General features: G+C 34.5%; 1 protein-coding gene across 1 annotated transcript; it reads right to left on the minus strand.

Annotated features, from left to right (window-relative positions):
* Window positions 1-3,538: 3,538 nt before the first annotated feature.
* On the minus strand, window positions 3,539-10,905 carry LOC108998314 (probable leucine-rich repeat receptor-like protein kinase At5g49770). The gene is made up of 19 exons (XM_035690995.1): window positions 10,717-10,905; window positions 9,312-9,444; window positions 8,762-8,836; window positions 8,598-8,672; window positions 8,402-8,473; window positions 7,975-8,139; window positions 7,753-7,827; window positions 7,595-7,666; window positions 7,434-7,502; window positions 7,259-7,327; window positions 7,074-7,148; window positions 6,927-6,998; window positions 6,708-6,848; window positions 6,130-6,605; window positions 5,907-6,050; window positions 5,639-5,781; window positions 5,325-5,544; window positions 5,004-5,239; window positions 3,539-4,182 (listed from the first exon to the last, which is right to left on the minus strand). The coding sequence occupies exons 1-19, from the start codon at window positions 10,814-10,816 to the stop codon at window positions 3,691-3,693; spliced, it is 2,904 nt and encodes a 967-aa protein (XP_035546888.1). The 5' UTR covers window positions 10,817-10,905; the 3' UTR covers window positions 3,539-3,690.
* Window positions 10,906-11,812: the final 907 nt, after the last annotated feature.

Consider the following 11,812-nt stretch of genomic DNA (forward strand, 5'->3'; position numbering starts at 1 on the left):
CTGCCCCATTGACCATGTTGTTAAAAAAGAATTGTTTTGATTGGACTAAAGAGCTAAAAGAGCTTTTTTTATAACTCAAGCATGTTGTGGCTCATCCTACTGTTTTGAAGCTGGCAGATTTTTCTTAAGAATTTTCCATCGAATGTGATGCCTCAGGGGTTCGTTTGGGGGCTGTGTTGATGCAGAACAGCCAACATATAGCTTATTTTAGCAAGGCACTTAAAGGTAAAGCCTTACATTTCTCAACCTATGAAAAAGAATTTATAGCACTTGTGAGTGCAATGGGAAAATAGAGACCTTACTTACTTGGTCAGCCATTTAAGATCAAAACTGACTAGCAAGCTTTAAAGCATTTGTTGGAGCATAAAATAGCTACAGAAGCACAACATAAGTGGATCTCGAAGCTCATGGGATATGACTTTAAAGTTCAGTATAAAAGGGGGAGAGCTAATGAAGTGGCTGATGCACTTTCAAGGAAGATGGAGAAAGATTCTGCTACTTTGGCACTAATTTCTTTTCCTATACCTGTCTGGATAATTAGCTTGAAGCAAAGCTATTCAGAGTCTTCCCACATTACTCAATTAATCGAGGCATTGAAGAAAGGGGAACATGTTCCTAGAGAGTTTTCCCTACAACAAGGCCTTCTTCTCAGAAAAGGCAAAATGGTGATTGTTCTTGGTTCATCATTTCAGAAGAAAGTATTGTAGCACATCCACTACAATCCAGAGGCAGGTCATGTAGGTTACCATAAGACTCTACAAAAATCTAAAGTTGATTTTTGTTGGCCTAGTATGAGAAAGGATATCGAGAAATTGGTGAAAGAATGTCAAATATGTCAAGTCAACAAGTCTGAAAATGTTCTTCTAGCAGGGTTGCTCCAACCTTTGCCTATTCCTCGGAATCCTTGGCTTGATATTGCTATGGATTTCAATGAGGGTCTTCCTAGTTCTAATGACATGACAGTTATTTTCACAGTGGTGGATAGATTGACCAAGTTTGGTCATTTCTTTCCTATGTCTTAGCCATACACGACATCTAAAGTGGCAGAAGTTTTTTTCTCTTGGGTTTTCAAGCTTCATGGTCTGCCTAGGATCATTGTATCAGATCGTGATGTTATCTTCACAAGTTTGTTTTGGCAAGAACTCTTTAAACTGAAGGGTACTACTTGGCCATGAGTTCAGCTTACCATCCTCAATCTGATGGTCAAGCTGAGGCTTTAAATAAGGCTATTAAAGCCTACTTGAGAGCATACAGTGGCTCTAAATCAAAAGGCTGGAGTACTTGGCTACCTATGACTGAGTAGCATTATAATACAATTGTGCATGCTTCCATAGGTGTTTCTCCATTTCAAGCTTTATATGGAATGCCACAACCAAGATTGTTGTCTTATATAGCAGGTACTACTGCTAATGTTGCAGTAGATTAGCACCTGAAGACTAGAGAACAAGTGTTGTCTGTGTTGAAAGAAAACTTGAGTAGAGCTCAGAATAAAATGAAGGTATATGCTGACTAGGAAAGGTTAGAAAGAACTTTTGAGGAAGGAGATTGGGTTTTTCTAAAACTTCAACCTTATAGACAAAAATAAGTGGCCATGAGACACAACATGAAACTTGCTCCTCGATACTATGGACCCTTTCAAGTTATTGAAAGAATTCGTTCGATTGCTTATAAGTTAAAACTGACATCCACATAAAAACTCCATCCAGTTTTCCATGTATCTTGCCTTAAGAAAAAATTAGGGGACCAGATTTCCCCTTTGCCTACTCTTCCTCCAGTTGATAATGAAGGTGTTGTTCAACCTAAGCCTAGAAGGAATCTTAAGAGAAGAATGAAGAAAGTTGGTGACCATGTTGCCACTGAGGTGTTGATCAAGTGGGTAGGAGCTGATACGGAGGATAACTCTTGGGAATTATTGTACAAACTGAGGTCTTTGTATCCTTATTTGGTGGGCATTATCTTGTAATGGTCATGGTTACCTTGGGGGCAAGGGCTTGAAGAGGTAGAGATTGTCACGGGTGCTTAGGGGGCAGGTTCTTGAAGAGGAAGAAGATGTTGTGTTGCTGTGAAGAAGGGTAGCAAGAAGGGGATGAAGTAGTAACGACTTTAATTGCCATTGGGATGAAACGAGGAGTTTTGGTTTAAGTAATATGCTGCGTATTGTAAATAGAAGTTTGTTGGTGTCGTTTTGTTTGTAGAGTCCTGAGTTTTGCTTTTAGTTAATCAGTGTGTTTTGTCTTTAGGAGTGATAAGGTGTGTTTTACATTTTGAGTCCTTGCATTTTGGTATTCCTTCATGCTCTGCATGTATAAAAGCAGTCCAGTTTGGGACATTGGAGATTCCTCAAAAATTTCCTATCAAGCTTCATGAAGGGAAACTTGCATTGAAGTCCAATTTCTATCTCGTTGAGTAATCTTTATCTTCCCTTGTGAATTCTCCTGTGTTTTGGTGTTTCTAGCAATGCAGTAATGTTCTTGATATAGAGAACATTACATGCAGAAGCCCCTGAATCAAGAATCTGACGATACACCAACAACTGCGCGACAGCTTCATCCTCGTTAACCCTTTTATGCAAGGCATTATGGTGATTGAAAGATCTACGAGCTTGGAGAACCTACTACGTGAAGCAGAGACGAAGGTCGCGCGAGAAAGCCAGAGTACTGCTTAGCCATGAAGAATCAAAGATGCTCAACCAATTTGGTGTACTGTGAAAGCGAGAGAAAGAGATAAAGGGAGAGAGAAAACACGTGGGGTGAAAAATAAAGTGGGAGAGGGAAAGCCGGAAAGGAAAAAGGTCGTTGTGGGATTAATATGGAATTAAAAGTATATTTGGTTGATGAACAATAACTCTTCATATTTGAAGGAACCCATCTATTTATTGTAGCTCAAAACTTCTCACTCATCCTTTTAACTTAGTTAATCCAATGCAACTGTGTTTTGATGAAATTCATCATATTTTACATTTGGTTAGGCTTTTGACGAATCCAATGCCAATGCTCCTAACTGGCTAGCTAATCCAATGCAGCTGTGTTTTGATGGAATTCATTATATTTTACATTTAGTTAGGCTTTTGACGAATGCCAATGCCAATGCCAATGCCAATGCCAATGCTCAAAATTTTTATTACTGTTTGGTGTTTGAGAATTTTGAGATATTTTTTTTAGATAAATTTGTTTATGAGATTTTTGGAAATGAGAGAAATATTTGAATAAATTTTTTAAGAAAATAAATTATTTATTAAGATTTTTAGTGGAGATATATATATAGGTAGAGTTGAAAATAACTTTTTAAAAGTATTTTTTGTTTTGGTGTTTGTAAAAAAAATATATCTTATTCTTGAGCCTTTGTATAGAACACATCTAGTAAAATGTTTACATAACATAATTTAATTTAAAAGATAAATTTGAATATTTGAATCTTACAAATCAAATCTTATATTAATTAAGTGATATGGATGGTGCGCTCCACAATCTATTGAATGAGAAATGAACAAAAAAATTATGATAAGTTAATAAATAATATAACTAGTATAAAACTTGACTCATATAGTAAGAATTTTTTTATAATTAAAATTATAAAAGGAAATTATGATCCTACTACTATACCTGGATATACAATTAGAAATAAGGTAAGAAATGTTATTAATTATGTTTCTTCCTTTCGTTATTAAAAATATATAAAGGAGAGGATTGGCTACTTAGGTTCAACTCTTGTTGAGACTGTGTATGCACCACTATAACCAAAGTTATCAATGCTACTAACATCCTTATAAGGATGCTTAGAAGCACCCGGCTTTGAAGCTCCAAAGTCACTTGTAGAAGACAACACTGATGTGCTTGAAGCCATCCCATTGTTTTGTAATATTGTTTCAAATGCCTTTACCACTTCACTCATTGTTGGACGGTCTGCAGGCAAATCTTCAATGCATTGCATGGTAATTTCCAAGAATTGCCCAAACCCTATAAGATTTGGTGTGTCTCTAATGGATGAATCAATCATATCCCACAAACCATAGTGCTCTTCGTCATCCTTGTTCATCGCTGTTCTCACCTGACGGACGATGTACATTCCCCTCTCAATTGGTCGCTTGGATGTTAGCAATTCAAGCATAAAAACTCCAAAGCTATAAACATCACTCTTCTCAGTTAATTGTTGAGTATGATAATATTCAGGATCCAGGTAACCCTGCAAGTAGAAGGCATTTTGCAAAAATTAAATCAAAAGAGTATTCCACTAAATGCCAAGTCTAAAATATATTACATAAGACATTTTTTATTTTGTTGTAGGATTGGAAGGATTTGCAAGTACTTTGAATTTTACAATACCATGTATGAACAAGAAAATGAATAATAAAAATTTGTTTTGATATATATATATGTTAATCTGCCAATTTGGTTGCCTCAACTTCCTCAGAGTACTCTCTCTCTCTCTCTCTCTCTCTCTTTCTCTCTCTGAGGTCAATACCTTGCAAATCTATTAATCACAATCATGCAGACGAGCCTATAACCCGCGTAATGTGCAGATTGTTGTGTATGTTGTATATGAAGGAGAGAGATTTAGAGAGACACAATGCTTTATAGTGGAGAAATTGGAAACGGTTTATATGGCTGTTTTGTATTAAAAAAAATGATGCAGCCAATCACATTAGTAAAATGCACAAGAAGTACGTAAAATTGAATGCACATAGAATTTTTGGACTTTAAATCCTAGTAGATTTAGAAAAGTTTAGGGCCAAATTGCAAATACTAAAAGCTAGAGGGATCAAAATATATATATAAAACTCAGGGCAGATTAGCAAAAGTAGAAAGTCTAGGGATTTAAGAATTTTTTACCTTTACTAATTATCTATACAAAAATTATGCAGACTCTATCATTGACTGTGACTAAGTTGTTTTTTACCTTCGAATTCTGCATATATTCTATATATCATGACATTGAAAATAATTTTTACAGATAAAAGTAGGTTTTTAATTTTTATTAATAATATTTATGACTCTTTGACTTACCATCGTGCCTTTGACTTGAGTTGAAACTTGGCTGTTCAAAGCATCAGATACTAGCTTAGACAAGCCAAAATCTGCAACCTTTGCTGTCAAATTTTCATCCAACAGAATATTCGTGGACTTAATATCTCTATGGATAATAGGAGGATTGGCATGCTCATGTAGGTAAGCTAGTCCTCTGGCTGAACCAAGAGCAACGCAAAGTCTTCTGTTCCAATCAAGATAAATGCCAGATTTCCCTACGTGCGTAATTAATTAAGTATATTAGATATTTGCAAAGAGGTAACTAATTAAATTGATATCATGATGAATGTACGTACGTACTTGATAAGCTATCTCTAATTGTTCCATTAGGCATAAATTCGTAGACCAGCATCTGCTCTCCTTGTTCAAAGCAAAAGCCCACAAGGCCAACAAGATTCTTGTGATGAACTCGGGAAAGCAATTCAATTTCAGTCTTGAACTCAAGTAAACCCTGCGTTGATCCTTGCTGAGCTCTTTTGATAGCAACAACTAGTCCATCAGAAAGCAACCCTTTATAAACCTGGAGAGATAAACATGATAAAAGCATCAGTAAACATGAGTTCTTGGAAGCGGATTTTGCAAAAGTTTGACTGAATACTGAGAGATTTACATACCTTGCCATATGCTCCAGAACCTATCTCATTTCTCTCGGCGAAATTATTTGTGCACTTTCGGAGTTCATCATAAGAGAACAATCTTGCACCTTTTAATTGTGGTGCTGCCCCACTCCTATCATTGCCACTTGATTTCCAAGTAGCTGAGATATGGAGAAAATTAGCCATATAAGACAACAAATGCATGCATGATCATGTTCCATTCATCTTCCTTAGATACATAGTCTTAAATTTGAACTATACAATCAATCACAAGAAAATGATTTACCAAACGGGTTACTAAATCCAATGGCTTCTTCTGCACGTCTCTTTTGTCGAACTGCATATATCCCTACTCCCAGGAGCCCCAGAACCAAAATGGCACAAGAAGTAATTATTACACGAGTGCCAATAGAAGTTCCTCCATGTTTGGCTGAAGAACATTTTCAATATTGTCAGGTAGAGATACAATTTTCACTCTCACACACACAGAGTAAAGATATGATTCGAACCTGGGAAAGCATAAGGGTCTGCAATAAAAAAATAGGCTCCAAATTGTAGAGGTAGCCTATATTGTTGAATAGTCATTAGGAACCCAATTCTCTGAATCTCTGATCGATTAAAGTATTTTCCGGTTGAGGGAAAGAATGCCAATTGCACTTGAAGATAGTCATCAAAATTGAATCCGATACTCAGATTAATAGAAACTGAACTTGGAGGGAGACTCAGGTTCACCCACAAGCTATTTTCCAGTAAATTAAACACAGTTGGATTGGACAATTCACTGAAAAGTGATCCTACAACATATAATGTCCCTTTATATGGATAGGCGCATTCACAATTCCCAGGGTTGCAACTTTGATCAGGAGGACATGATGTGCTTTCACATTTAGCCAGGCTAGTAGTATAGGGCTTTGGTGGTTGGTGATTTTGCTGGCAGTAAGTATCCAAGATAGTACCTTCGTTACACACTGGGTTTCCTTTTAGTCTGAAGTACATCAAATTGACAAAGAATTAGGTTGATGGTCAGAAGAAAACACAAAACATATTTTCGAATTGAACATTTAAGAAGGGCCATGAATTCACTCACTTTAAGGAATTAGGGAATTTAGTGCCCACCATTACACGAGAAATGTCGTTGTTTTGTAAATCAACAAGCTTCAGTTGTGGGCTGATCTCTTCAAGCACACCCATGTCCAATGTTTCATTAAATTCGTTGTCTCTCAATTTCCTGAGAAATGAAATCGAGCATGAGTTATCAAACTAACAATTAATTTCTCCTTATACCAATAATATATCAACGTCTTACAGTTGCTGTAATTGTGGAAGGCTAAACAATTCTCGTGGTATGGGCCCTTGAAGTGACCCATATTCCATAACCCTGCGCACCGATCACATAGTGGTGAGTATTGCTAAAATTTGAGGAATTTTCATCTGTGAAAGATTGAAGACATACAGAGTGGTGAGTGTTCGTAAGGTTGAGAACCACTTTGGTGCTTCTGACGGGTCAAATGAGTTATTACTAAGGTCCCTAGTAAAATAAGCCATCGTACACGATTCATCAATACATAAAAAGAATAAATTACTCGAACATATACATGAAATTGGCAATTGCATGCAAATACTATGGCATCAACTTACAAGTAATTGAGTTTCATCATTTGAGTCAAGTCTGGTAAAGCACTCGTCAATTTATTTTGAGCAAAATTCCTAAGTCGATAGCAAGAATTAGGAGAAATTAGATGGTAACCACCAGTATATATGAATATACTAAAAGAAAACCACCACTATATAAATGTTGTGAAAAAGTACCCACAATTCAATGATATTTGTTAGGTTGCTGAGATCTGGGACACTTCCTGTCAGAGCATTTCTGTCAAGCCGACTGTTGCAAGTTGGAATAGTTTTAATTCTCAAGAAAAGGCTAGTTGAAGAACAGTACCAATGTGTCATTAAATTAGTGTGTATTTTACTCACAGAACTTCAAGAGTTTTTACAAGCCCTAATGTTGGTGGGATACTTCCAGAAAGTTGATTTCCATTAAATAATCTGTCTTTGAAGAAAGCATTAATTAGAAGTGGAAGAAAGCATTTAAAGCATGCATGAAAATAAACTAATAGTTGGTATCAACTTACATGTGTATCAAACTCATATTAGAGCTGAATAGTTTGGCTGGAATGGGACCTGAAAGCTTGTTCTTATTGAAATGGCTGCAAATTTGAAGACATGATCACGTTATTCTTCTTTTATGAATGCAATAATAAACGTTGTGTATCCTTAAACATATTCAAATTATTGTATTTATCTTAATAATAGATTGAACCAAAGATTGGGAAAAGAAAAAGATTAAAACTCACAAGTGTCTAGCCTTCAAAAGAAGGTCCAATCCTGGGGTCCCCATGGAGTCTGATATCGGGAGAGGTCCTGTCAACATATTCTCCGCGACGTCTAGCCAAAAGAGTTTGGCAAAGTTACCGAAAGATGGAGGTATCTTTCCAGTTAAGTTGTTTGAATTGAGAGCCCTGAGAGGGAGATCAGTGTGTTGGTATAAAAGTAATAACTATGGACATGCAGTACGTACTCATCTTGTCATGATACAATGCCATACCAATCAAAATTGAGGCTTAAATAAAAAAATATATTATGATAAAACGAGATTAGAACTATCACGTAATTCGGATTTTGTAAGTACTTAACACTTTTCTAAAGTAGATAGAGAAAAATTACTGGCATTGTGATTCATGTAGTGATCTTATATATATAATAAGCATTGAAAGATCTTACAAGAAGCGGAGATCTGAAAGATTTCCCAATTCATCTGGAATATCACCAGTGAAGCTGCAACCAGCTAGGATTCTGAAACATGAAAGGCAAAAATCATGTATACATGATATGCTTCTCACTGTTGTAGGGTTTGATGGATATAATGTGCAAATAGGCCAGAGATTATAGATTATTAATGCTTATAATTGGAAGTTACAGGAAATTTAGCTTCTTCAAATCCCCAAGCTTTGAAGAGAGGGAACCTGTGAGCCCAAGGTTAAATGATAGGTCCCTGAAATTTAATATTAATGTTAGCAGTACTTCAACAAATTAGTAGTGGCAAAATCTATTTAAAGAAAATGAAAGAATGATAGTACTTACAAGGATGTCAATTCAGTAAGTCCCCCAATGTCACCAGCTTCAAGCTTCCCTTCTAGGCCCATCGTTGATAATTTCCTGAATATATTTGAAAGGAATCCACAAAATAAGGATATACAAGGACTTACCAAAAGATCATGAAGAAGGATGAAAATGACAAAAGGAAAAGTAACCTTCTTTGGTTACGCAACTCATCGCAATTCATATGGGATGAGATGGAATATTTGTTAAAAGTTGAATAAAATATTGTTATAATATAATTTTTTAATATAATTTTTTTTAAAATTTGAAAAAGTTAAATTATTTATTATATTTTGTACGGGATCAGTTTAAAAAAATTGTAATGATTATATAAGATTATGAGATAGTTTGATTTTGTATAACCAAACCAGCCATCTTAGACATATAATGTATATTGTTGTGTCAAGAATATTGTAGATTAATGTTAGTGTGTTTTCTAAACCGATTTGTAAGAAAGAGGACTACAATGCAGGAAAATAGTCATTTTACTCATTATAATATGTGGTGTGTGGTGTAAGAGGAAGATGTTTACAAGTCAGTAACCCTAGAAGTACTATCGTTGCAAGTAACTCCTTCCCAACCACGTAATCCACATGGATCATCTGAATACCCCCAGCTTGGTGGTGTGTTTTTCCACGCGACCTTCAAGGCGTTGAGTACTGCAACTGCATTCACGCACCAGTAAAATGTTTAATCATCAACAAATGATCTCCAGATGTATCACTTCTAGCATTAGGAAAATGATAAATGGACTAGTTAACTTGCTGATCCTGTATTTTATTTTATTTTTATTTCATAATTAAAGATTTGACTATTCATAAATTTTTGTATTTTTTATTTTTTTAATAATTAAAAATATAAAAAAAATATTTAACAAAAAATTATAAAAAAAAGTAAAAAAAAATTCAGCTATCAGTACATGCAACAAAAGCTGGGCCGCCCACTAACAACGTCCTTTAGCATTAACCCAAAAATAAAACAAGCTATATATTTCGTACAATAGAAAGGCTAAACCTAGGGGTAAAAGTTAGTCGGTCCGGATCGGAGAAACCGGCCGGACCGACCAGGGATTGTTCCCACCCCGGGACTAGGATCGGACCGAAAAGTCTCGATCCTCTATTTTAGAGACCGAGACCAACCGAATTTATAAAAATATATATATTATATATTATTTAGCATTAACCCAAAAATAAAATAAGCTATATATTACATACATGAACAGAAAGCTGGCTAAAGCCAATAAATATTTTTATTTTTATTTTAGAAATTAAAAAAAAAAACATATATTGAAGTAACATAAGAAAACAAAATAAGCGATTTCAAAATTAAAAAACCCTATAAAAATTTGAAAGAAATATCATTTTTAAGATTTAATTTCAATTTAAACATCTAAAGATATTTAATTTTTTTAGGATTTAAATTGAATTTAAATTTTAGAAAAAAATCTAAAAAAGATTTCAATATAGAAATTAGCAAGCATCTAAAAAGCCTCTGTATATACGTGTCAAAAAGTCTTTCTTTAAATAAAAAAATCTAATTATTCATTTTAAATATTTTAAAACTGTGATCGATCGATGCACGGTGTCAAATACTCATTAGAGCTGAGTTGAAACTTTTAACTGTTGAATAACGAAAAAATAATTAATTTGATCAAAGCTGAGCTATTTTAATATTAATTATTAACCGTTAACTTTAAGCTTCTAAAACTTATTGATCAGTTTGGAGAGGATTAAAAATAGATATCATGAAACCAATTTTTGGGCCGATCGACGTTGACACTGATCAGTTTGGAGAGGATTCCTAGATTATGTATCAAAGCACTCATGATATTATCATGAAAAAAAAAAGAAAAAAAAAACACAAACATTAATTGTACGTTAAACCAGATGAAGAACGAACATATATATATATACATGGTGGCGTGGTCTGTAACATACCATCATTAGGATCAGTAAATGAGTCGATGAAGTGAATTCCTGAGAGAAACAAAGCCAGAAAGAGCAGCTGCAACTTCATGCCGATCGACTTCCTGCACATTAATCTCTCTCTCTCTCTCTCTCTCTCTCTCTCTCTCTCTCAGCTCAATGATCTATCTCTTCTCTCTCTTTGTGCGCGTGCGCTTAATAAGTATCTCACCACACATTCCTTTATATCAAAGAAGAGATAAGTCTACGTACACGCGTATAGGACGTCTTCCTCTTCGTCTTGTTAGTGGAGGACGACAAAGCAAGCTGTGTTTGACAAAGTCATCCCGTTGGTCAATGCATAATACTGTAAGGATGGCGCTATTCATACAGAGAAATAATGGTATCGACGTTTTATATCCAGTGTTAAACCTTTTTTTTTTTTTTTTAAAAAAATCATTTGTGTTATTAAAAAAGAAAAACACACGAGCACTTAGGATCAGAGTACTGTCGGTACAGGTGGGAGTGTTCCATACTGTAATTGATGACTCTTCCGTGACTGATCTTTCATCAATGGCGCTGTCGCATTAATGTTTTTTTCCTCAGCCGCCTGCAAAACTGTATAAACTTCAGTCAGTGAAGAATATCATCGTCGTCATCATTTATTACTTAGTTTAAAGTGGCAACGTCTAGACAGTTGGTTGATTGTGAGCGGCTGGATCCCACCACCTCGGCACCACGTTATAACTGTCAATTTCTCTCTCCCAATTTGAACTCCTATATATCTATCTCCATCTTGCTTTTTCTCATCTTATTTTGTATAAATATTTTTAAATTTTAAATTTTTTTATTTAATTATTAATAATTCAATTTTTTAAAATTTTAAAATAAAAATTATATTAAAAAATTATATTCTAATAATATTTTAATTTTATAATAATTTTATTCAATTTTTTCTCTCTCATTTTTTAAAATTCTATAAAACATATTAACTCAAACTATTTTATTATTATTCACAGATAATTTCATTTCATCTCACTATCCAAACGAAATCTTAAAAAAATATATATATTTTCAGTTATAAAATACGTAAGTTTCTTGTATTCTTTTTAAAAAAAAATAAATAAAT

The sequence above is a fragment of the Juglans regia genome, chromosome 6 (genome assembly GCF_001411555.2).
Source record: "Juglans regia cultivar Chandler chromosome 6, Walnut 2.0, whole genome shotgun sequence".
Lineage (NCBI taxonomy): Eukaryota > Viridiplantae > Streptophyta > Magnoliopsida > Fagales > Juglandaceae > Juglans > Juglans regia.

Coding starts and splice junctions, on each gene's coding strand:
- LOC108998314 (XM_035690995.1), bottom strand. CDS start 10,816: ATGTGCAGGAAGTCGATCGGCATGAAGTTGCAGCTGCTCTTTCTGGCT. Junction 7,503..7,594: donor GTAAAAACTCTTGAAGTTCT/GTGAGTAAAATA, acceptor AACTTGCAACAG/TCGGCTTGACAGAAATGCTC. Junction 6,606..6,707: donor AAATTCCCTAATTCCTTAAA/GTGAGTGAATTC, acceptor GATGTACTTCAG/ACTAAAAGGAAACCCAGTGT.